Source organism: Trifolium pratense, linkage group LG6, assembly GCF_020283565.1.
Source record: "Trifolium pratense cultivar HEN17-A07 linkage group LG6, ARS_RC_1.1, whole genome shotgun sequence".
Taxonomy (NCBI): domain Eukaryota; kingdom Viridiplantae; phylum Streptophyta; class Magnoliopsida; order Fabales; family Fabaceae; genus Trifolium; species Trifolium pratense.
The window spans coordinates 8357283-8382495 of NC_060064.1; the positions used below are offsets into that span (position 1 = coordinate 8357283).

General features: G+C 30.7%; 2 protein-coding genes across 2 annotated transcripts; one reads left to right on the forward strand and one right to left on the reverse strand.

The window, feature by feature from the left end:
• Nucleotides 1–16484: 16484 nt before the first annotated feature.
• LOC123893109 (APETALA2-like protein 2) lies at nucleotides 16485–19530 on the reverse strand. Its single transcript, XM_045943031.1, has 10 exons — nucleotides 18775–19530; nucleotides 18646–18671; nucleotides 18531–18561; nucleotides 18366–18453; nucleotides 18122–18267; nucleotides 17949–17993; nucleotides 17752–17855; nucleotides 17487–17629; nucleotides 17261–17374; nucleotides 16485–17153 (listed from the first exon to the last, which is right to left on the reverse strand). Exons 1-10 carry the CDS (start codon nucleotides 19281–19283, stop codon nucleotides 16896–16898), a joined length of 1464 nt encoding a protein of 487 aa, XP_045798987.1. The 5' UTR covers nucleotides 19284–19530; the 3' UTR covers nucleotides 16485–16895.
• A 3148-nt stretch (nucleotides 19531–22678) lies between these two features.
• LOC123888540 lies at nucleotides 22679–24389 on the forward strand. Its single transcript, XM_045937616.1, has 2 exons — nucleotides 22679–22927; nucleotides 24007–24389. Exons 1-2 carry the CDS (start codon nucleotides 22792–22794, stop codon nucleotides 24276–24278), a joined length of 408 nt encoding a protein of 135 aa, XP_045793572.1. The 5' UTR covers nucleotides 22679–22791; the 3' UTR covers nucleotides 24279–24389.
• Nucleotides 24390–25213: the final 824 nt, after the last annotated feature.

Below are 25213 nucleotides of genomic sequence, written 5' to 3' on the forward strand. Positions count from 1 at the left end.
AATCACTTTAGGTTTTCTTATCCAATTTTGGGTCCAAATTAACGCTTCAACGGTATTGGAATTCAAACAACTACGAAATGTATCAAGTACCCAACCACCCGTACTAAAAGCCGACTCAGAAGAAACAGTAGAAACCGGTATAGCCAAAATATCTCTAGCCATGCGAAAAGGACACGATACTTTGTAGATTTTCCTTTCCACCAAGCCAAAATATTAAATGAAGGATCCTTACAATCTTCATTGTCGGCTGCAAGATACCTCTCTAACTCACTCTTTTTCACATCAACTTGTTTTTGCTTCATTTTCAAATTAAATGCATCATCCTAATCAACATCATCCTCACTTTCATCAAAAGTTTAACTATTTGTGCTATTTTGTGTATAATGACTTGAGGATGCACTACTAGACACACTAGGAATAGGATACCCAACCTCATAATACCCAAACAATTTATTGACAATAATCCTATTTTTTTGACAACATGACAAAACGAGCATTACTCGTAGCCGTGAAATCTAATGAACCGAATATGATTGAATCACATATTAGTTGCCGCCGGTTCGAAAAATGCATAATTAAGCATTGTGGATTTCTTCCACAAAACATTTGTAAAATCATTGATGACAAACACAGCCAGCTTGATATGGTCAGTTGTGATGCAATAATTTGACAACTAAATTATTTCGAAGAAATAACTAAATCGGGAGATGTTCTACTATTCTACTACAATGGACATGGATATCTTAACAAAAAAGGTTACCCAGCTCCTTTTACGAGTGATAAGTTGGGTATCACAGGTAAAACTCGTAAAATGTAGGTTTTTTATTTTTGCAATCAAAATTAGATCTACAATAAAGTCAACGTGATGAACTTGTACATTCTATTTAAACCCTCACTACTATACCGACCTAACTTTTTTTGAAACATTTTTTCACTTAAAAAACGAGAAGATGGGCCAAACATGATTTTAAACAAGTTCTACACTTATTAAAGTACTATTTTTATCCATATTATAATTTAGCTTGTCAATTATTGTTGGGCATATTTTTTTTGTTAATTATTTGTGCTCAGTTTTTACGTTGTACTTCTTGTATTTTATGTAAATGAAATAAATTTTATTTTTTTTACGGATAAATGAAATAAAGTAAAGTGAGTTTGTAAAAATAATATTATTAATTTTTGGAGAACTTGTGGTTGTGCTTGTGAAGGAAAAGATTTGCAATTGTTTGTTATAAATCGCGATGAATGTAAATATGTGTTTACGATTATTGCCGACTGTTGTCATAGCGGTGGCTTACTAAAACTGCCTACGAGCAAATTGGACACAGTTTCGTCAATCGGGGACAAATGCAAGGTATATTGTTGTCAGCGTGCCAAAAACATCAAGTGGCTTTGGGCTCGGTCGGAATTGGGTACTATATTTACATAATGGCTTATAAAATTCATCGCTGAGGCAAGTTGAAGAATCATCTATCGGGATTTGATATTGAAGGTCAAATTAGCACTCTGCACGAGAGGTGCCTTTCAAATTCCAGACCTATATTGCACAAATGAAGAAGCAAAAACACAAATTTTTAAACATTTTTAATAAAGTCATATTTTATGCTTAGAACAATTGTTATTTAGTTTGGTTAATGTTAGTGTCAATGCTATCAAAAGATGTAAAAACAAGTTGCCCATGGCCTTGTTGGAGACTTGGAGTATATTAAAATGACATGTGTTTTTAGGACCTCTACCCAATTCTTCTAACCTCACCCAAAAAGTGAAACCCAAAATGCACGTGTTGTCATAATACTTGATATTAAAAATATATTAATAATATTGTATTCATTTATCATTATCTACAAAAAAAACTCTTTAAAAAAAAAAAATACAGAAGATCACTCTGTTTTTTCTCCAACTTCCCCATTTCCTCCAAAGTCCTCCCATCCTTTCGTGTAATTGGACCGGTTTGGATCGGTTTTGAGTAAATCCAATGTCTGAATCGATGAACCCTCCATTGTTTTTATATTTTTAAGGTATTGAATAAACAACTTTTAAGATAAACTTTTTTTATTAGTATGTTGGTGTTTGGTATGTTGGTGTCTGGGACACTACTTAACATTTTTCTAATAATAATAATCTAATTTTTATATCGTATTAAGAAGAAGGCGAGTGATTTAACGGAATAATGTTGTTAGTTTTACACTGTATGTATATCCTATATTTCGTAACCATTCTTTAATTTGTTAGTCATATTTCACAATTTTTAAATAAAAATAGATTATGTGTTTTTTTTGTTTTTATGTAAACAAATGATGGAATGGGTAAGGAATTATTACACCAATTAAAAAAATAAAATAAAATTACAATGGCGACATCTAAGAATCAATACCAAGTGATAATTTTAATCCAATTGAGTATGCCCTAAAAAATTGCTTCTTCGTCTCTAAAGATGATATTGTTCATCATTTGTCAATACACTATACGATGTTGCCAACCAAATTAAATGATAAATTTTTATCCCTTTTTAGTTTTCACCATGGAAACCAAAGTGCATAAAGTAATAATATCCTACATGCTAATCGTTGTAAACAATGTTCAGTGAAACTTTCAAAGAAGACTAGTTGTGAAGATAGTTGAAAAACAATTTAAATCATACGTGAAACTTCAATGCCTCTAAGTGCTAGGGCAATTATGGTAAGTAATTTCTCTAGCAGTAAACGCCATCAAACACTCTCACTTTTGCTGGTAAATCATTCTTTCAAAGCTTTCTAATAGCTGCTAGTAAATGCAAGGAAATAACATCGAAATTACCACACGTTGTAAAAACATGTTATAACAAATTTTATCGTAAAAGTATCAACAGACTCTAACATTCATTGTCATTTATCACAACAGTTCGGATTCAAAGAAAATCCAAGCAACAATAATTTTATATTAATAGTGTATATGCGTTGTGTTAGAGTCCGACACAATTTTCAAGTAAAAAGAGATTATGCGTTGTGTTAGTGTAAAATAATTTTATATTAATAGTATATATTTTTTTAATCACTTTCCTAAATATATAACAACAACAAAGACGTTTTAAAGTATTTATATCGATGAGTGAAATTGAACTCAAATATTTTATATATGATACGAGTTGAGTTTGTGAATTAAAAAACTATTATCAGATGAATGTATATAAAATTGATGGTAGATTTTAAATTTCTGGAGACTAACTGGAATTTTTATATATCATGAACAAACATTTTTTTGATAAACATTTTTTTAATAAACATGGAATTTAATTATTATTTTTATATCGTATGATCTAAATCGACAGATAATAACTCATGCAAAAATATTTCTTAGTATACTTTTTTTGGAAGGATTGGTTTCTACAATTTTATGAGTATATGTATACTATACATATTTAAATATATGGAAAATGCGTTTCTTAATCAAGAAGGATAAAAAAAATCCAATGGCAAATTATTGTCAAAGACTAAGACATGGATGGCTGCACCTTTTTAAGAAGAGGATGAAACAAAATGACCATTATATGCACAATGCCTTTTCTATCATGCTTAATCACCCATTTTAGCGACCTTCCTAAAAAGCACAATTAATCAATCTTTTTCATACTAGTACTAAAATATAATTGACCTAAACAAAAATGCTTTTAAATTTTCATGTTAACTTATCTTATCTATAATAGTTCTTTTTTTTTTATCAAAATCACATCACTAATTTCTTACTACTTTATTTTTCATCCATTTATCTTTTTTTATGTATACATACACTATTCCCTCATTAGTCATTACGTATCTTATAAGATGCAAAAATACTACTCCAACGTGGGGTATGAAGCTGTTTGTGACCGTAGCATTTTATAACTTTCAAAAAGATGACAAAATGAATTATAATGTTTTTTTTGTTGCATGCGCCTAACTTTTGCTTTTGGACTTTTGTTGGAATCAAAAACATTACATATGTATACACCCATTTTCCTTTTTCATTTCCAAATTATAAGGTAGATCTGTACTTGTCTTGGGTAGTTTTAAGTTTTAAGAAAGTTTTTTATTTTATTTTTATTACAAGCAGTAAATGGTATTTTAATAACATTAATTTTTAAGAAAGTCTTTTTTTATTATACGCACTACATAGGCTTATGCGTAGAGACACCCTATTATTATAGGGGGTAGACAAAGAAATTCCCCTATTTTTTTTGGTCAAATACTCAAATACGCATCATGTTTAAGAGCGAGCGTTCGGCCCATATTTGAGAATGAATATAGTTGAGGACATATGTTTAGTTGTTTACCCCTTGAAAATAGATGTTTTTTCTCCCGACCCCCTGATTCTTTTATACCCCTCAATATTCTAATTTTGCCTTTGCAGAAAAATTCAGTTCTCAGAAACCGAATTTTTTCTAGTTCAAATTCAGAGTAAATTTTGGTTTTTAGAAACCGAAATTTATTTTCAAGGCAAAAAAAAAACTTCGGTTTCTGCGAACCGAATTTTTCTGCAAGGGCAAAATTGAAAATTCAGGGGTATAAAAGAAACACGGAGGTCTAGAGAGAAAACATCATGAAAATATACTCCCTCGCATTCTTATCTCTAAACTATAAGTTTATGATATTTTAAGTGTGTAGAAGTGCGTCAAAAAAGTGTGTAGAAGTAAAAAAAATTGAATTTCGAACTCCGACCTCTATAATAATATTCTTAGTCGACACCGATTGAATTATAGTATTATGAAACAATGTTATTATCTATTGAAATAAGGGTTAAATGAATTGCAGGTCGTTGATTTAAATCCGGAAAAAGGAGAAAAATATTAACTTGACAAGTACGGTAATTATTAATTTTAGTGGTTTAAAAAAAGTGTAATGTAAATATTACTAGAGAATGTGACTGGGAAAAAATGGAAATGGTTGACGAAATTTCTGAAAATGTGATGAAATTAAACTTAGTGGTATAATTGAACCAATATAGGGGTATATTAAGAATCTGTGGGTAACATGGGCCAATATTTTTGGCCCATTTTAATTTTTGCCTACACTTTCTGAAGCGGACTTTAATTTGCATCTCACATTAGAAAAAGGATGTTTTCTCTCCCCACCCCCCATGAATCTTTTATCCCCCCTGAATTTCCAATTTTGCCCTTGAAAAAACTTCGGTTCGTAGAAATCGAAGTTTTTTTTTGCCTTGAAAACAAATTTCGGTTTCTAAAAACCGAAATTTACTCTGAATTTGCACTAGAAAAAATTCGGTTTCTGCGAACCGAATTTTTCTGCAAGGGCAAAATTGGAATATTAAAGGGTATAAAAAATTCATGGGAGGGGGGAAGAGAAAACATCTTAGAAAAATTATCGTTTCTCCCTAAGGCTCTCCCCCACCCCACACCCCGCCCAAAAAGACTTTTATGTCCATGCAAAATAGTTCGGAATTTATTTTTCGAACTTTTACCAGTGTAAAATATTAATTTCAACAGCAAAAAAATTTCGAAAAATACGTTCCGAACTTTTTAAGGCAAAAAAGTATTTTTCAAGAGAATAAAGAGTCTTAATTGGGGAGAAGACAATTCACATTAACTATTGTCTCTTCTTTCAAATTTATGAATTGCACAAACTATTAAGAAAATTTCTCTTTAAGCCCTCACATTTCGTCCAACGCCCCCCCCCCCCCCAAACCTAAAAAATACCCCTTGATTATCTCAATTTGTTTTGGATACTACGTTACAAATTGGGTATATTTTAGGATCTTATGTTCAGAAATCGCTTAAATTCAAGACCTATGTTCCGAAGGGTGAATTATAGTTAACGATCATAACAACAGGGACAAATTCAAGGTGTGGCAAGGGTGGGCTTTGGCCCCTCCCTCCCACCCCTAATGTTGTATATACTATATTTAAAGTTGTTATTTTATACATAATTATTATTAATTGACTATAATTTCTATTAATAATCATAGTGTAAATTAATTCCGATAAATAAATCAATGTAAAATAGTTTTATATCGGTATAATTTGATCTCTATTTATATAAATTACAATTAAATTTTATGTAATATTTATTAAGAAAATGGTCAGCCCCCGATTTGATTAGTTTCTGGATCCGTCCCTGCATAACAACAACATAAGAAAACTACAGATTTCTACATATCAATCTAGTTTGGAACCTACGTTCATAAGTTCGGATCCTAGGATAAAAACATATTTCTGAATTTAAATTCCAAAACATATAGGTAAATAGACATGCTTTAAAATTTTAAAAAATGGTTTAAAACATTCATTATCTGTTCGGAACCTACGTTTCAAAATTATAAAAAAAATCTCAAAAAAAGCTATTTTGTATCCAAAGTTACAAAATTATGCGTATTTTTGAACCTATGTTCCAAAATAACCTTAGAGGGAGGTTCCAAAATAACCTTAGAGGTAATATCATAAGTTTTGAGGCCAGAAGAGCAATTTTCAACTATTAATTTCATTTCATTTTCTTCGCACAAAAAATGACATGTTCTATAAATAAATATTTCAGAGGTCGTTTTGAAAATTGGTATTTTTATATGATTAAGAATTGTAAAAAAAAAAAAAAAAAAAAATCAAATATAGGTAATTTTTAAATTAAAACTACTTTAAAAAATAAAACTATCTAGTAGGACAATTTTTGCCTTGTATGTGGATTAAATTCAGTCAACAATTACAGTAAAAAAGTTTTATTTAATAATGATGTGTTCGAAATTTCATTTCATTAGCCAAACATATAATTGCATAATGTGAGCTGTGTGAGATGGCAGCCGACAAATACTGCTACATGATTTCACAATATGATCTTGCTGATCATGTAACTGATAATGGTTGACTGGTATATAGTAGAGGATTACCCATTCCTTCAACACAAGGAAGAAGTGACATTTTCCTTCAAAACCTTTTTTTTTTTCCTTTCTTTCTTTCTAGAACTCTCAAATCTTCTTTCTTGTTTTTTGAATTTATTTTTTATGCATTTACAATAATTATTATCTATATTTTAAGGAGTTAGGATCCTCTCCATTTCCAATTCTTTCCATTTCCTCCATTATTATATAGTTTTGGGAATATAAATGCAAAAATGTGACATCAAGTGGGTCCAAATGTCATTTATAATGACTTGTCTATGTACATAGTCACGTCCCCACAGGAAAAAAGGTAATTAAATTATAAATTTAATAATTTTTTTTTTTTGGGAAATTTTATTTTTTTTTGACGAATTTATTTTGGCATATTGTTGTTGCTTCCATAAATTGTGTTTTTATATTTAAATGAATATATAAAATTGTAAGAGATAAAATAAAATAAATTGATATGGATTTTAATTTTTTTGACTAAAAATAAAAGATATTCATTCATTCAAACTGATAGAGTACATCGATGTAATACAAATTCAAATTTGCTAAAAACAAAAAGGATGAATCTGCAAACAAACTCACAGCATCCATGTTAATAGCATAAAAACGGCAAATTACATAAGCCTACATATATGACTATATTGAAGTGTCTGGAATGTCCATGCCCCCAGATCTGCAGCGTTTATGACACAAAAGTCGACATTGGATAGATTTGTACTTGATCGGATCTAATCCTTCAACCTGAAACAAATGAACACCGCACAAAGACGGGAAAACAAAATACACCGCACAGAGACGGCACAACAGAATACACCGCACAAGGACGGGATAACAAATAACACAAAACCAAACAAATATGTGAAAAATCACACTTATTTAATAACGAGAAAGAAAAAACAATTTGGAGGGGTGATTTTAGGTCAAGATTTGACCTGAAATCACACCTCTTTGATAAACTAAGAAGAAAAAAAAAGGTGACGGCTAGGGTTAGAACTTATGAGATGAGAGAAAAAAAATTCATTTTATAACTTGAACATTAAAGAAGAGAACTGATATGGATTTTAATTATTCCTTCTAATTTTAATCAAATCTTTAACACTAAGCACACGTAATAATACAAAATATAGCATATAATGTGAATTGTTTTGTGGTGCTTTGAGATATAATTTGGGCTGAACGTACCAAGCCTAAAGTCATATATATCCATCGACTCAATGCCACATCCATTGGACTATATATATATACAACCCTCAACCACCTCTTAAGGTATATGCTTTCACTGTAAACTCAATCTCCACCTTAAACATTATACTGACTGAGCGTCAGAGCGTTATACTCCCTCCCCCCCCTCACCATGTCCGACCGTCTCCATTAATTGCCCGAATTCCGACCTTCAACCCGGAGCATCCTTTCACTAATCCACCACTGTGAGTCATCTACCTCTCTTTTATCCTCTTCGTATATAATTTCGAGTTCTGTTCAGAACAATATCAATTTTCATAATTGCTAATTGATTAACGTTTTTAACAATTAATTAAAGGTTTATAAGTTAAAAATTGCTATATGAAATGAAGTGCATACAATTACTCCTTTAAAATTAAACTATATATAGCTAGAGAGAGCACAAAAACCCAATGGTTAAATGTGTGAATCACTTTACAGCTTGAATCAAGGCAAATTGTGTTTACCAATTACTCTTCAATAGCTGAAAGATGAAACGTGGAAGATAAGTTGATGCAGTGGAGTTGCATGCATGCATGCATGCTGCTATTGCTGCGCTAATATTAGTGATTGTGTGTTGAAAATTAAATTCAACGACCATGTTTGGCCAGAAATGGAATATAAGAAATGAGATATATAAAGATGCTCCAAAATATTCAACGAGAAATAGAGCAAACTCAATGTTCTCGCATGATATGACATACACATGCATGCATGCATGCATACACGGTTTTGTCTAAAGATCCAACAATAAAACAACCTCATCAATGGAAATGATAGATACATTAGGGGACAAGGACACTCTTATTTATCCCAAACCAATTTTTCAATTCATTTCTGACCCAAAAAGTTTGCTTTAAATAATTAATCCAACGTGTGGGCCAGTATTTTGGAGCCACAGCTTAAGGATGAAAGACTTGGATAGGCACAAATCCAAATCATATTTTATTTGGACGCACACACACTAATACAAAAATTTAAATAAAAAACAATATAGTCAAATCAATCAACATCATTTTATTTTTTTTTCTTTAATTTTTGTTTGTTTGTGGGTGTTGCCTAACACCTCTTATTTATATTTATGCCTGTAAAAGAATTTTCCAAGCTAAGGACGTTTTCTAAGTGTCATAAACTTTTTTTTTAATATTTTAAAAATATTGATTACATAAATTTAAAATAATTATACTACTATTTTTAACAGGAACATTAGTTAGCATGTGAAAATTTGATTTTACCAATGGTACCAAAGTCTAAAGAGTACATGCATGTGGTTGGACATTATGTGTGTGTATTAGCATATGTTTATGTTGTTTTGGAGAGTATATAGAATTGTTTCTAGACCTGATTCTTCCGTGAATAGTATAGTACTGATTCTTGTACTGAATAGTACGGTGCATGTTGTATTTTTGTTTGTTACTTTATTGTCATATAACATTTCTCTTTTAATTTATAAGGTTTAACGTTTGGCTCATGCGTAATATAATTATCTCTGATAGAATTTGAACATGTCACTAACAATAAATTGGTCTAAGTAGTAAGAGTCTGGTCCCTTTAAACATGTGGTCAGGGATTCGATTCCTGACTAATGCGTGTGGAGAAAATTCGGTTGGAAGGGGAGAACTCATCTTGTGTGCCCAAAAGATTTTCCGATTGAAATTAGTCATCGCTAATGGTGGTGAAAACTTCATACCAATATCATGATGTTAAAAAGGGAACATCTATGATCCATTAAAATAACTCGAATGTACCGGTACATTAAAGTTATGTGTGATGGTACGAGTCTTAAAGGCCCAATTCAAATATTTGGGTCTAGCACCGAAGAAGTCTACTTTAAAAGGAGAAAACAAGCTCAATTGCATCCTAACAAATAGAATGAGTTTTTTTTTTTTTTTTTTTAACTATATATAAAGGAATAAGTACAATATATAGGTATTCTATCAACTTAGTAAGGTACATATAGTATTAAACCTAAACAAAAATCAAATCAAGTCAAACTCAGTTGAACTATCTAGCAATATACCACCCGAAACTATTTAGCTAGCTATACAATCAAACAGATTAATACACCATTTACTAAGAGAATGAGTGTTAGAAAAGAAATATTGCAACACCACACTTTGAGTTCCCATCACCGTCTAGGTGATCCCTCTTGTTTTACGTAGAAAGTTACAATGTTAAACTATTACTACAAAATTGACATTTCGTGAACGAAAAAATATATTATACTATGAAGAAAGTATATATAAAATAAATTCGGTTTCGTTGTTATGGAGTCAGGGTGTGTCTAATATGAATGACATCTCAAATTGAGTTAGCCACTTATAGATTCGTTTTTAATGTTTTAATAAGTGGTTTTGCTACTGTATGTAGCTAACTTCACATAAAACTTCCCCCCATTTTTGTAGTGAAGAAATGAAATATATTTATCAATTAATTATAGTATATATATAGTGCAATTAAACCTAATAATTTTTGAAATATATATACTTAGCATAATATTTCATAAATCTCCATCATCACTTAAGCCAAGTCATTTATAAAATTTTAGCCTTTTAAAAAAAATAGACCTGAATGAAGCGAAATATTATAGGGGTATGTTTACTTCTTATATTTCTTGTTCTTATTTTAATTTCAATTAATAAACATTAAAAATAATATACAGATTCATAATTTGCTCATCATTTTATTTTATAAATTTTTTTTTTTCCTAAAAAAGCATTCTTCTTAATTTCCGTTGAGTTAACATGTTATAGTTATGAATTTTTTCATCAGTGACTAATTTCTGTTGCAATCTTTCCTTTCAACCAAACTTTATTGATATACAAGCAGAATCAAGTATCAAGCTCATTAGTCATTATCCACTTTGATCAATCTATTATTTTGTTCTTTATCTTTTTTTTTTATCACAATTCACTGCACAAGTTTTTCATCTCATTTTTCGCAATTTAAAATGAACATTTATTTAAATATAAAATTCCAAAATATTTTTATAAAGTAAACTATCATTATTACTGTAGTTATAGTACTAGTATTAGTAAATGTGTAGGTAACCTATGATCTTTGCTATTTTGCGGTTGTGAAGTGTATGTAGTTCAATTGTAATTAATTATTTTCTGGCAAATATTAAATATATACAAGGAAATTTAATTTTGTGACATATAGGTTGGTGTAAGTGTAACTCCTTGTTTGTATTTGCATAGTGTTACTTTGCAGACATGTCGCTTTGATGCTTTGAATGCATCCCACAGTGAAGGGCCATGCCAATAATATATGTATGACATACCAATTTAATGTTAATTTAGTGAGTAACAAGAGAACAAAGAATAGTTTACAATCGGAGGCATGGTTCGATTCTCTGTAACTGCGATTGAAAGAAGGCTAAAATGACTTAATGTTATAACTGACTTCCGAATCAGATGGGCAGTTCAGTGGACCAAATATTGTGGTGAAGAAAAAAAAATTAACAATTTTCTTCCACTACAACTAGCTTGGTTAAAAGCACGCGAGATTTTATTAGACCTAAAAGCAGTGTGATTGTATCACTAGTAGTTTTACTAGTAAGCAGTGATGAGATCAGACACAACAAGTCTTGAAGGTAGTGGTAAGGCTCCTATGGAATATATAAATTAAATTCAGACTTCTTATTTTGTTTTTGCTGAATGGACAAAACAAACTACAGCTTAATTAAATGGTTTTTTTAGGTTTAGAATTGATAAACACACTATGTAAATTTTAATATGGACCACTTCATCAAGTCATGAATAATATTATAATGAATACGAATTTTACAAAATTCACCGTTGAATTCAAAGTTTATATCGTATAGATCATCCATAGAAAAATTTAGAAAAATTGAAAATCATTTGATATGTTATTGAGACACATCAAGATTAACGGTTTATTAAATAACGTAAATCTTGATGAGTCTCAATAACATATGAAATGATTTTAAAAAAAATTTTAAAAATTTATGGATGATCTATACGATATAAACTTTCAATCCAACAGTGAATTTCGTAAAATTCATATTCGGTAGATTACTTGTCCACGGTAGACCATTTATAAAGGTGGTCTACCGTAGCATTAGCCCCATATTTAACTTCTATTATATGTTTCAAATATAGAAGAGGGATTATAGTAGTATATAGTATCTTAGTTAATGCATATAAGTATCTATCAATGAATGAAGCATCAATTTAATTGTTAACTTATATACTATTTCAATTTAGTCTTAAAATATATAAACATGGTATATGAAATTTGTCGATCTAATCTAAATCTATTTTGCTATTTTGACTCATAGGTTTTGGTTCTTAGCAGTAGTTTTAACAAAGTTCACCGGTAATTGACCAAAGATATTGATCTCAAGTAGTTAACAGCTCTTCTTAAGACGAATTATTCGGGAGAATTGGAGTTCAACTCTTGATGGGAATAATTTTTGGCGAGGTTTTACTTATCTGGCGGTCGAACTTCGACATCTCATTATATATATGTAGGAGCAGTTTTTTTTGTTGTTAAAATTTGGTATCCGATCCAATGCTTGGCTAATTTAAGAAGACTAATTTCACCGTTCAATTGTGAGACCCCATTTAAAACCAAATTTTTATTGGCTCTGTATGGAATAGTCTCCTGAAATTGAATAAAAATTAAAGACATTAATAGAAACATACTTCAAGATCTGAAGCCAACATCACTTAAACCAATCTAAGTGGGTTAAAAATTTAGCAGTGTTAATCTCATATTACGGTCAATTCATAATGACCAAACTTTTTTTACAATTAAAAAATGCTAGGTAAATATAAATAATGTTTGTTTCAACAGAGAAAATTTCTTATTTTTTTTTTTTCGACTTTCTTTAGCTTGACCCTTTACTATTTGATTGATATGGTTTATTATTAAATCACACAAAATGTGATGTGATATTTTAATTTAATGATAAAATTTATTGAACTATCGATAAAAATATTTTTTGATATTATGAAAAAATATGTTATGGTGATCCAATGTGATTTTGCAAATATCATCTTTAGAAAATTACATTGGGTCAAATACCTCCCATAAGGAGTACTAAATATAAGAAAGTTTTTTTTGGCGCCTTATAAATTTTTCACAAGCTCTATTTTTACTCTTCCGCTACTTAAATAGCGGATATTATAAAATGAAAAATTTGAGAAAAAAAAAAAAACCATCTCCTACTTAAATAGCGGATGATATTTAAGAAATTCATTAGGCGTCAAAATTAAAGAACATAAACCTAATACAAATACAATTAAGTTTGAGTTTCAAGTTCCAACCCAATCCAGGCTAATGCTACGGTGGACCACCTTTACAAGTGGTCCACCGCGGACAAATGATCTACCGAATATGAATTTTACGAAATTCATTGTTGGATTGAAAGTTTATATCGTATAGATCATCCATAAATTTTTTAAATTTTTTTGAAAATCATTTGATATGTTATTGAGACCCATCAAGATTTACGTTATTTAATAAATCGTTAATCTTAATGTGTCTCAATATCATATCAAATGATTTTCAATTTTTCTAAATTATTCTATGGATGATCTATATGATATAAACTTTTAATCCAACGATAAATTTTGTAAAATTCATATTATTATAATATTATTTATGACTGATCCACCATAAACAACTTAATGAAATAATCCATATTAGAATTTACCATCCAATCTAATCTAATCTAATCTAATCTAATTAGGGGCTGAACAAAGAAAAAAAAAAACGGAACAAGATTTTTGTACTAATAATGGGTCCTGGATATATACAATGATGTTATTGTTACACAGCTCAGCTATAGTAAATGGATGGACAGTTCCAAATCCAATCATGATGTGAATGAACGAACAATTTGAGGTGGTTGAATAGTCATATTGCAAAGTGATGTATATAATGTAGCACACCACACCCTAGTTAGTCTAGCATAGAGCCCAACAATAGGAAAAGATTAAACAAACAACTGTCAACTATACTAAACCAAAGTTACTACCAACAGTTTCAGATTAGCCCATTCATTCGCAACATTGAAGTTTGTAGATAACACACAAACAGAACAGAGATAGTAGTATAGTATAGGGTGGGACAGTAAACTTAGTACAGATTTGATAGGTCAGCTATTTTATAGAGAAAGTGTTAATGTGTGTGGGGCTGCTGCTAGAATAATCAACTTTTAACTATTCACATGTAAAGAAACTACTACAGTAGTAGATGAGGTTCAGGCTTTTGTTGCTGCTTATGATACAGATTTAATAATATTACGAACCCACTTGAGTTGATCTGGTGGTATTGACTTGAGTCCTTAAAGTATGATCCTTTTAAGGTATCAGGTTCGATTCCCTCTGGTGCCAATTTCGGTGACTAAACCCATACAGAAAATAAAAACTTTGGCTTTAAATGAAGCTCCTCGCAAATAGGCGGTAAAATTGATTCTCTTAAATTAGTCTGTGCTATGACCGGATATAAGTTTTCAAAAAAAGGAAAATTAATATTAGGAGTAATTAACATTACAGTAGTGAGTACAGAGAGAGATGCATCTCCTTCTTCTTTTTTACTTTCCCTTTTGGCCCCATTGTTGTCTTGCTATAGGGAGTATTTATTAAGGTCATTTATAAAATTGGCAATTGCAGGTGTACGATATACTAAGGCACTGACAAAAGCCGAGGAATGCGGAATTGCTTTACTACAAGGAAGGAAAGGGACAGAATGTAGATAACCCCTGCTTCTACACGTGGCCTCTAATTACTACAGTACATACAACAGAACAAAAACATTAATTTTGGTCCAAAAATAATCATGCCAAATACGAAATAAGTTGTCTTTTGTCGGTAATCTATTTGAATTGAGTGCTCAGATGAAAATGTTTCTCTGGTGCGATCGAATACTCAGATCTATATTGGATTGAATCATTTGAATGTTATGTGATCTTCAAGCACCAACAAAGGGGGGAGGGGAAGATACTGCAACATTGTTAACACTTCAATGCTCAAGTTAGTTAGTGTTTAAGGTGAGAGAAAATGTTAAATTGAGGTAGAAAGTGCATGCATGTATATATAATGATATTCGAGGAATAATCATAAGTTGTGGTCCTTCATGTGCAAGAAATGAGTTACAAATGTCTTCTATGAGTGTCATTTATCTAATGCTTGATAACATGTATTAGAACTATACGCTCTCATCCGTGGTCGAATTTTTTATCTATGGTCGAGGGCAACACACCTCCCATGTAATTGGGCCTCTATTGTATTGAGCTCTCGGCCAACCCGAAACACTATTATATTGAACAACCTTCAAATAAATAGAGAAATTACAATCTTAAACATCATTCATTTTAAAACGAGTATTATCTTTGAATTCGAGTTTATTCTAACTCAACAAGTTCAAAATCCGGCTACAACACGGCCAAAAAGTATATTAAAAAAGTGAAATTTTTTTAAGCATTCAATTTAAGAAATAGTATATTTAAAAAGTGAAATATTTCAATTTTTAATATGTTTTTATTTTCATAAAAATTTCACAAAAACTTATTATTATTTTTTTTTGACAGAAAAACTTACTACTATTTAAAATGCTTAAAGAACTTACTACTATTTAAAATGCTTAAAGAGTGTCCAGGGACGCTCGTTAACATTTTACATTTTTTTTAAATATAAACATATGTGCATCATGAACCTTATTATTGAAGACTACATAAAATGGAACTCAATTAAATTTTTTTCTATACGCAATTTTATCTCTTATGGAACTTTAATTATAAGCAAAAATAAATCAAAAAATTAATTTATCTGAATTAAAATTGGATAAAATATACTAGTAGTATAAATTTTGTTTTGATTAAACTAATAAAGGCCAAAATAGTATTCCCCCTATCGGCAGCTTGACCCATACAGACGGAAAAGAACTCCCGGTGGTATATACAAATTGGAAATCGTTAAACGCCCTGTTAAAGATTTGTATGCAAAGTAAGCTTTCATTATCTTCTTGGACAGAGTTTCCTAACTCTGACAATGATGCTTGTGCACATTTACTGGTACTACTAACAACTGACTTTTGATAGTGAAAGGTGTAGTAATTAAGATTAATAAAAAAATGTGAAAGAAGTAAGGAAGTATAACGAGAAACTAGTAGTACTCCTATGTAAAGTGATTTAGACATCCTACCATGCGCACAACACATATGGAGTATTAACTTTTGGTATAGGGCAAGGCATCATAACAAAAAACCTAAAAGACACCTTTGGTGTTGCCTTAAATATAACAATAACCATGTGCCGTGAGTGTCAAAGCCAAATATTGTGAAGTGATATGTCGGCAATAACAAATGGTGGTGGATACTACTAATAACCAAACAACACTTATGAATTATGATAATCTCAAAATTATACTGTAGTAACCCACAAATTAATATGGGAATTTAATTTAATTAGCATGTGGATCACTGTACAGTTCAATCAATCTCTTCAAACGATCAACATCATATTTTCAAGATAGAAAGGCCCGGAGAGTGAAAGATGATACATACCAAAGGAAGGGAATGGAAATGCTTTAATTTCCTCATTAGAATTGTCTCATAAAAGCAAAAGCAGAGTTTTACACCATGCCTTGGTGGCAGGGCTTTTTTTTTTACACGGAAGAAAATAGGTATATTTAAAGGATAAATGGTGAAAGCTATCACTTGAATTGAACTAAGCAATTTCAATTCCTACTTTTAGTCCCTACAAGTTTTTTAACCATATTGATATTCTTATCCTTTGATACAAAGACTAGATGTCTAGAAGATTTGGAATTGGTTTTTACTTTGGGAGCTATAGTTCAGCTTCTGCAGTAGAAAGGGGGTATGGTGCTGGAGTTAGTCATTTGAGGAGGAAAATGAGGGTGGAAATTCATGTTTGCAAAATGAATTTGACTATCTGCAGCTGTTGGTATTGTTGTATTTGAAGGGAATCCTGATGATGCTGCAGCAGAGAAATTAGGTGGAATCAAAGTTGACCCATTGTTATAAGGACTTTGAAGTTGCCATGCCCAATTTGGAACTGGAGAAGATTCCATCCTATTCTCTATTGCTCTTTCCTGTAAATAGAAACAAACTTTGAATAATTATAATTCATAACCAAAAGAGGACACTTAGTAATTCATAAGCAAAATTAGTATGATAACTAGGATTTTATGAAAATCACCTTACACATGGGAAAGTAATTGCTACCACTCCAAACTGGAGGTTGATTCTCAGATGATATGGAAAAACCATAAGGTGACTGAACATTGACTGATCTTGACCCAGAGTCCTCAAACTATTGAAGCAAATTTAAAATGTGTTGTGTAAGTTAAAGTATGCAAACTTTGAATTCATGTGAAATTAAAGTACAGAATGGATATAAATATAACAACATTTTTGAACCTTACCATAACACTCTTATCAACAGGCATATCATCCCAGCTACGCTGAACTTGTAAACCACTTCCATTGTGTTGCATGTTCATCATTTGAACATCAGAGTTAGAAGGAGGAGCTATAGCTAAGTTCAGATCAAGATTCTGCTTGCTATCTGATAAATAAAGCACAAAATCAATGTGATGTTAATATATTTCACTTCATAGCTAAATCACTAAGCAGATTATAAAACCAAAAAAATAAATAAGCCTCAACGGTAAACTAAACCAATAGTACCTGCATTATCACAATGGGAAATTAACTCTCCTTCATAAGTACTAGCCTCAAAATTTGTCACTGCTTCTCTTCCATTGCATTTTATAGCAGCCTTATCATAGGCTCTTGAATTAATACAGCAAACAATTCAATAAATATCACAACAATAACATGTAGAAAAGAAAATATAGAAGTGAAAGAATCTAATTAAATTAAACCTTGCGGCGTCTATCTCGCTATCGAAAAGCCCGAGATATATATACCTACAACACAAGCAAGAAATAAACCCAGATCAATAAAATTAAGAACTGAATAATTGTTTATCACAAATTAGATCAAGCATTTTAGTGTCAACTAATATTAATCAAATTAAACTAAAGGATCTTCTCACTTCTTCCCAAGAAACTGTCCCATACGAGCTTCCCATCTTCCACATTTATGCAGAGTAACTCCCCTGTATTTAGAGCTTCCCCTTGAGAAACCAGTACTCTGTCTACGCAGAATATGCACAAACTCTTCCTTGGTAAAGTTACTCATCTACACAACAATAGAATCAAAGTTAAAGCTACAATTAGAACTCACATTCAGATTTCAAATAAGATCAATCACAACAACAAATGCTCACAATCACAAACCTGCTTTATATCTTCATCATAATCGCTAACATTGAAATTAATATCCGCATCAACTCCACGAAACTTGATCGCAGCTCGATCATAAGCTCTAAAAATCAATCAACATAGAACAAATAAACAAAAATCAATCCATCAAAAACATTTCAAACTGAATATGAAAATCACCTTGCTGCAGCATGTGCAGTGTCAAATCCACCTGAAAATAACAAATCAATAACGATCAACAAAATGAAATCATCAATCACAATTTCAAATCAACGGTGTTGTGTTGCTTTCTCACCTAAGTAAACTTGTTTTCCACAATCCCTACCAAAAAAGAAAAAGAGTAGAGTGGATTCAGAAACAAACAACACTAGCGTGTAAAAGTGAAAAGTGAAAAACAGAATATAATCGATTACTAAATGCTAACCAAATATGCGATTCCCATCGTCCTGTTCTCCGGTAGAAAGTAACGCCACGATACTGCGAGCTTCGTGACCTCGGTCCACGGCGACTCTTCTTCACTTGCTGTGGTCGTGGAGCAACAACAACAGTATGCTCCGGTACACCGCCGTGATGATCCGACGGAAAATTCATCTTCATCCATCCTCTATTTTCAGACGGCGAGATTAATCCAGATTCGTTAGCTGGAAAAAGCTGAATTGTCCGTACACCAGATTCACCGGCGCCGGAGTGTTGAACTTGAAGTTCACCGGAGATTGAACCGTTCTCAACGGAACTGTTGTTGTTGGTGTTGTTGTTGAGTATGGCGAAGTTGTAAGCGTAGGCATCGCCGTAAGAGGATGAATCTTCAGTGTCGGCGGTGTTGACGACGGATGAATCAAAGCTGCCGGAGCTTTCCATTTGTGCGGTGGCGGAGGAGAGTGGGAAAGTGTAGTTATCAAAAGCGGAATGAGCGTTGAGATTGAGATCCAACATTGTTAGAGTTTGTTACGATTTAGTTATTGAAGTTTGGAGGGAAAAAATATAAAGTGAGTTTGTTTAGTTAGTTAGAATGAAAGAGAAGGATTCAAAGGAAAATAATGCTCTCAGTTTCACTTGTTCATTGTGTGAGTGTTCGTAGCATGAACGAAAGTTGCATCACCAATGTGAGTGTGAACTGAGCTTAATTCCTTTTCTTTGCCACTTACCTTATACTAATATAATAATGGATTAATTAATTAATTTATTTTGTTTCCTTATTTTTTTCACACTTTTGAGGTTCTATTTATTGGTAGCTGAAAGAGGGTCAGGGCCTACAAAGGAACAAAAATACTTGGCTTAAGACTGGTAATCTGGTATTCACGTATTTAATGACATTTTTTTGAAAGAAATATTTATCATGTTGGCACTTGCTGACTGAGCGGGTGTAGGCTGTTGATCAGGGGTTCGATCCTTGGCAGCAGCAATTGTACAATCATTTTATTCGTCTTAAAAATATGAAATTCTAACAATTAAAATACTTATCTAAAAAAGTAAGTGAAAAAATATCTTTCGTGTTCGTAATTCTTTACATACATTATTTGAACATATATATATATATATATATATATATATATATATATATATATATATATATATATATATATATATATATATATATATATATATATATATATATATATTTTTAATAAAAAGTTGATGGTTTATAAGTACCACCAACTTATTTACAAAGAAAATACTACAATTGCTGCTGCCAAGGATCGAACCCCTGACCAACAGCCTACACCCGCTCAGTCAGCAAGTGCCAACTTGAACATATATATATATATGATCTAATTATTTTTAATTTTTTTTAAGTGTGTGTCTAAATAGTGTGACCAAATTAGTGTCATCTAAAATTTCTTTTAAATGTGAATATATATATTTCTAAGTTGATATTTGAATCTAATTCACTATGTTTGTAGTAGTTTATATCTTCTGTTAGATTTAACCTAAGTTGATATTGACATATCTAATTTAATAATATATACATTGTTATGATGTACTAAAATAAAATTGTGTGTGTACTAGAAATTGTAATTAAAATTAAAATAAATAAATTTATTAGTGTCAAGTGTGTGCTTTGTCTTTTTTGGTCACAAAAGGGAAATGTACAAGAGTGAGTGTAAACTATACTAAAGTACAAGAAATAGTTGTAATTGTTAATGCAAATGGAGATTTTTTTTGTGACGTAGTTTAGTAGCTAAAAAATTCACTTTAAAGGTGAATAAGCGAAGTGTTCTGAATTCGAACCCGAATTCCTGCACATATTAATTAAATGGAATGAGACAAAACTTTGTTTTTGAATGACAAAATTGGGCTCTACGTCTCATATTTGGACACTCTTTGTGGTGACAATGTCACTTTGTCAGTACATTGGCCTCCTTTTGTTCCTCAGCACACCCCTTTTGTCCATGGATTCTTTCTTGGCCATTCATGTAAGGAAAAAAATAAATATAGTGATATATTATCTAGATTTTTTATTAAAAGTTTTCGGGCATATTGTTGCTATTATATATGGTATGAATTTTGTTAATAAAAATGCTTACTAATACTATTACTAAAATGTGTAAAAAAAAATACTATTACTAAAAGGTTATCACATTATTTAAAAAAAAAAAGTTTTATTTAAAACTTGTTTTTTAAATAAAGTAATCAACGTGACCTTATGTTAGGACACAAGTGATGTTTATGTAAAAATAAGAGATAGGGTCTTGTTCATTAGAGAGATAGATGCTAGTTTATATGAATATTTCGAAAACTAATGAAAAATTAACTAACCAAAATCTTAATTCTAAAGATTAAACAAATTTCTATCACATATATGGCTAAAGGTTACGAATACAAGATCTGCAATCTTTAAACTCATATTTTTAAAAGAAAATAATATTTTAAGGTGTTTGTTCATTTTGTCTTTAGATGATCTTTAATATGATCAATTCAACTACATGTTGACAAGTCATTTACGAAAGGATTTTGAATTTAGTGATAGTTGATGACATTGACGAAACAAAGTCTTTCTCATACATTAAAACAACCATATAGTAAAATCTTGAATCAAACTAGAAAGAAAACAAGCAATTAAATATAACAGGAAAACCATAAACACCAACAAATATATTAGATCTCAAATGAGATAATGATGGAGTGACCAAAACACAAAGATGTCTAGTGGTTTTGGAAGAAGTCATCGCTGTCAAAAATATGAAAGAACGATTATGAAGTCATATGAACAAGTAAATGAGAAGTCGAACCAGATGAATAAAACCACACACATGCATTGAGGTTCACAAAGACTCTGCGTTTTTCATCGAAATGTTTTTTTTTTCATATGGCAAGATCAAAACAAACTTCTTTCTCAAAAAATCAAAACAAGATTTGTTTTCTCAAATATGAGTTTTTTCACTAGTATTTTAATTTTTTTCATTAACTTATACATTCCTTTTAGCCTATACATTACAAGTTGAATTCCATTTTGAACATGCAATTAAACCAAATGCCTCAGTTTAATTAAATAGACTTAATACATGATGGAATTTGAGAAAATGGAATAAGGCTGTGACATGGATGGGAAAAAAGAAAACAAAAGCACATCACACATATTAATCCAAAATAGTGTTATTAGTTTTTTATGTTTGATTTTAAGTTTAGAGATGATTTAATGGTATACTCTTTCCGTTCTAAAATATAACAAAAAATGAGTTAAAAAAGTTTGCATAAAATATATTATTTTTGTTAACCAATTTTTATTTATATTTTAAGATAGCTAAAGAGAGTATCAATATAACGAGTAAGATGAAGATGAGGAGTAGGTTAAAGTAATTTACATTTTTTCATTTGAGTTTTTTTTTGTTGTTGTTGGTAAGTGGTAATCCCATTTAATAAGGAACATGTTTTGACCTCACTTCACTAAGCGTCTAAGCCCATTAAATATGCAAGCCTCCTATTAAAAGAAAATTTTCTTTTCGTGCCCATATAAGTATTTGCTCGCCTGGTGAATTTCTCAAAATATTCTGTTGTTATTTAAGGTGTGAACTGAGTTCACAACTCAAGTAGGAAATATTGTAAAAACGTGATTGTTTTGTTACTATCACATCACTTTTCAATAAAAGACAGTTTACAATATAACATACGAACTCTATCTATTAGATATTCACATTTTATTTTAGTTATCCCTGGGCATAAGTATAGTATGATAAAAAAAAAAACCAAAATATATATAAGAAACCAAAACAAAAAAAAATAAAAAAAAATTAATGGGGAAAATATATAATTTAACATTTAATTATTTGTGTTTTTGTTTTGTATTGGCTGCCATTTATTTAAAAATAAATAGACATTGAATCACAGAACGAGATACACGTGTAATAATGTGAGATTGGCAAAAGATAAGAAAGTGTTTTGATGAGTGCAGCAAAGGAAGAACCAAATTGCAATCTTCATTCATTGCTATCATTCAAATCAAATGGATATTCACACATGCATTTCAATATCACCTCGTTTCTCTTCAACAACCCAAACTTTACGATCTTCTTATTTTTCCTCCAAATTTCTATGTTCCAAAAGGGATCCTAGTAGAAACGCCGATAACGATAACAAAGGTATTCTTCTTATCAATATATTCAATCTTTTATTCAATTTATTTATTGTTCATTTTAGTTTTCTTTGCTGAGTGAAGATTTTCTCAATTTAGAAATTCAGAGTAACATTATCATGTTAGTGTACGGAGACCAAATTAATGTCACTAGTTAGTTATTTTTGGACAGTTGACAAATGCTGATATTGTTAGGCTGTATACCTTCATCCAGGTTCAAATCCGAACCTCGCAGTTGTGTGTGAGTTTATGACGGAGACAAAAAAAATAATTCTATATTTTTCAAAACAAATGCTGCATAAGGTTTTTTTTTTTTTTTTAATCTGAAATTGCTAAAATCACCATAATAATTTGTTGGAAAATGACTTTGCCTTAGAGATCATAATATTAGTAATAACTTGGTCCTCAAGTATACTTGACTATCATGATTATATCACAATGTATTTACAAGAAGGGTGTTAGTTCTAGTGGATTTTTTGGTTAGTTAATTAGTTGAGCCTGTTTAGCTTGTTGAATAAGTTAGTTATTGATTCGATTATAACTAACTTTGTACCTATGATGTATCCTTGTAAAAGGGTAGTATGAGAGAGATTTCATAGAATCATTGATCACAAGAGAACATAGAGTGTTCAAGTAAGGAAGTTGTGATTTTCTTCCTAGAAAGTCACGTTACACCGGTGCTGCAACATTTGGTATGATCATAGCGATATGATTGACTTCAGTGACTATATAGGATTCAAATTGTTTCGAATCTCATATAAATCTTGTGTGTCCGTCTACTTTCTGCAATTTTTTACTCTGCGCGCATTTCAGTTTATGTTTCAATCTGGTTTCATGAATCTCTTGTTTGTCCAATTAATTTTGATCAACTGTTTCATATCAAAGGGAGTTTGTTAAATTAAGTACATGTTTAGCGTGACGGCGAGTCCATATTTGAAATGAAGACAATATCATAATTTTGTCGTAGTTCTGAAGTGTAGCTTTTTGCAGGCAGCACTTCGTAATTTTGCCAAACTCACTGACTGACAGTCCGACCGAACATATGTAATCTTCATGTTGATTCTAACTTTTTGTTAAATGTCTCAGGTGATAAATCTTCAACTGATTGGGACAAGGCATGGTCAAACTTTAAGAAGCAAGGGAAAAAAACTCTCTTCTCAAATTTTTCTCCAAATAAGTATGTAAGCTGGAATCCCAGGCGTTCAGATTTCCCACTTTCTGAAGAGGTTGATCCTATCAAGAGAACAGAGAGATCAAACCTCAAGTTTTGGAATAGTCCTACTTTTACTCTAGGTGGAGCACTTATAATTCTCATATTTCTTTTGTTGTACACCCTTCTTGCACCAATCAATAAGTAATTGAAATATAGAATTTGGAAATAGTGAAATATTTGTCTCACACAAAATGCATATTATTGTAACTGATGGCTTCTCCGGTTCTTCGCGTTTCTATATTTTTTTTTGTGTTAATCCTTCGGTTCTTAGTGGAAAGGGCTCTAGTATTTTATAGTTCATGTAAATAAAATATGTCTAAGGTCGAGGGAGTAGTTGATACTTGATAGTAGAGTACTAGATAAGTCGGTTGATTAATTTCAAATGTTTGATTAATTTAATGGTTGTACTAATTGATAAATATAATATGACAAAAAACATTGTCATTTGTTCAATTAAAATAGTGAATGTAAAATTGATACAAATAAAAGGATACTCTCTTTTTCTTTATTACTCCTATAAGATCTCCAAACAAATTCACGAGTATTAAGAAAATAGTTAGAGTAATAAGTTTGTCAAAAATATTTGTTACTTTTATATAGTTTTTTTTTTGTACAATACTTTTATATAGTTATCCTCTTAATGATATATCATAAAATGGAGAAAAATAATTTTCATTTTCCAAAGGTAAATTAAATGTGGAAATTGTTTGTAAAAACATTGTTAGCACATGTGAAAAGAGTGTTTTTTTTTTTTTATAATCCTCTGGTTCCTAGGGCAAAGGGGTCCTAGTAGTCCAGAGTTCGGCCGCGAGATAAGTAAAATTTGACTAAGAAATTATTCCACACAGGAGTCGAATCCGAGTTCTCCTATATTAAAGAAAGAACCAAAAATTAAAGACGTAGAGAATACACTATAATCTACTATATTAACAGTCAAATGTTACTTAAAGTAACATATTTTTAAAAACCGTTATTTTATCTTTTTTTTTTTTTGGTTACATAAACCGTTATTTTATCTAGTAAAGGAAGTAAAACCCTTAAATTTTTTTTTCATGAAATGAGTTGCATTTCATTCTTAAT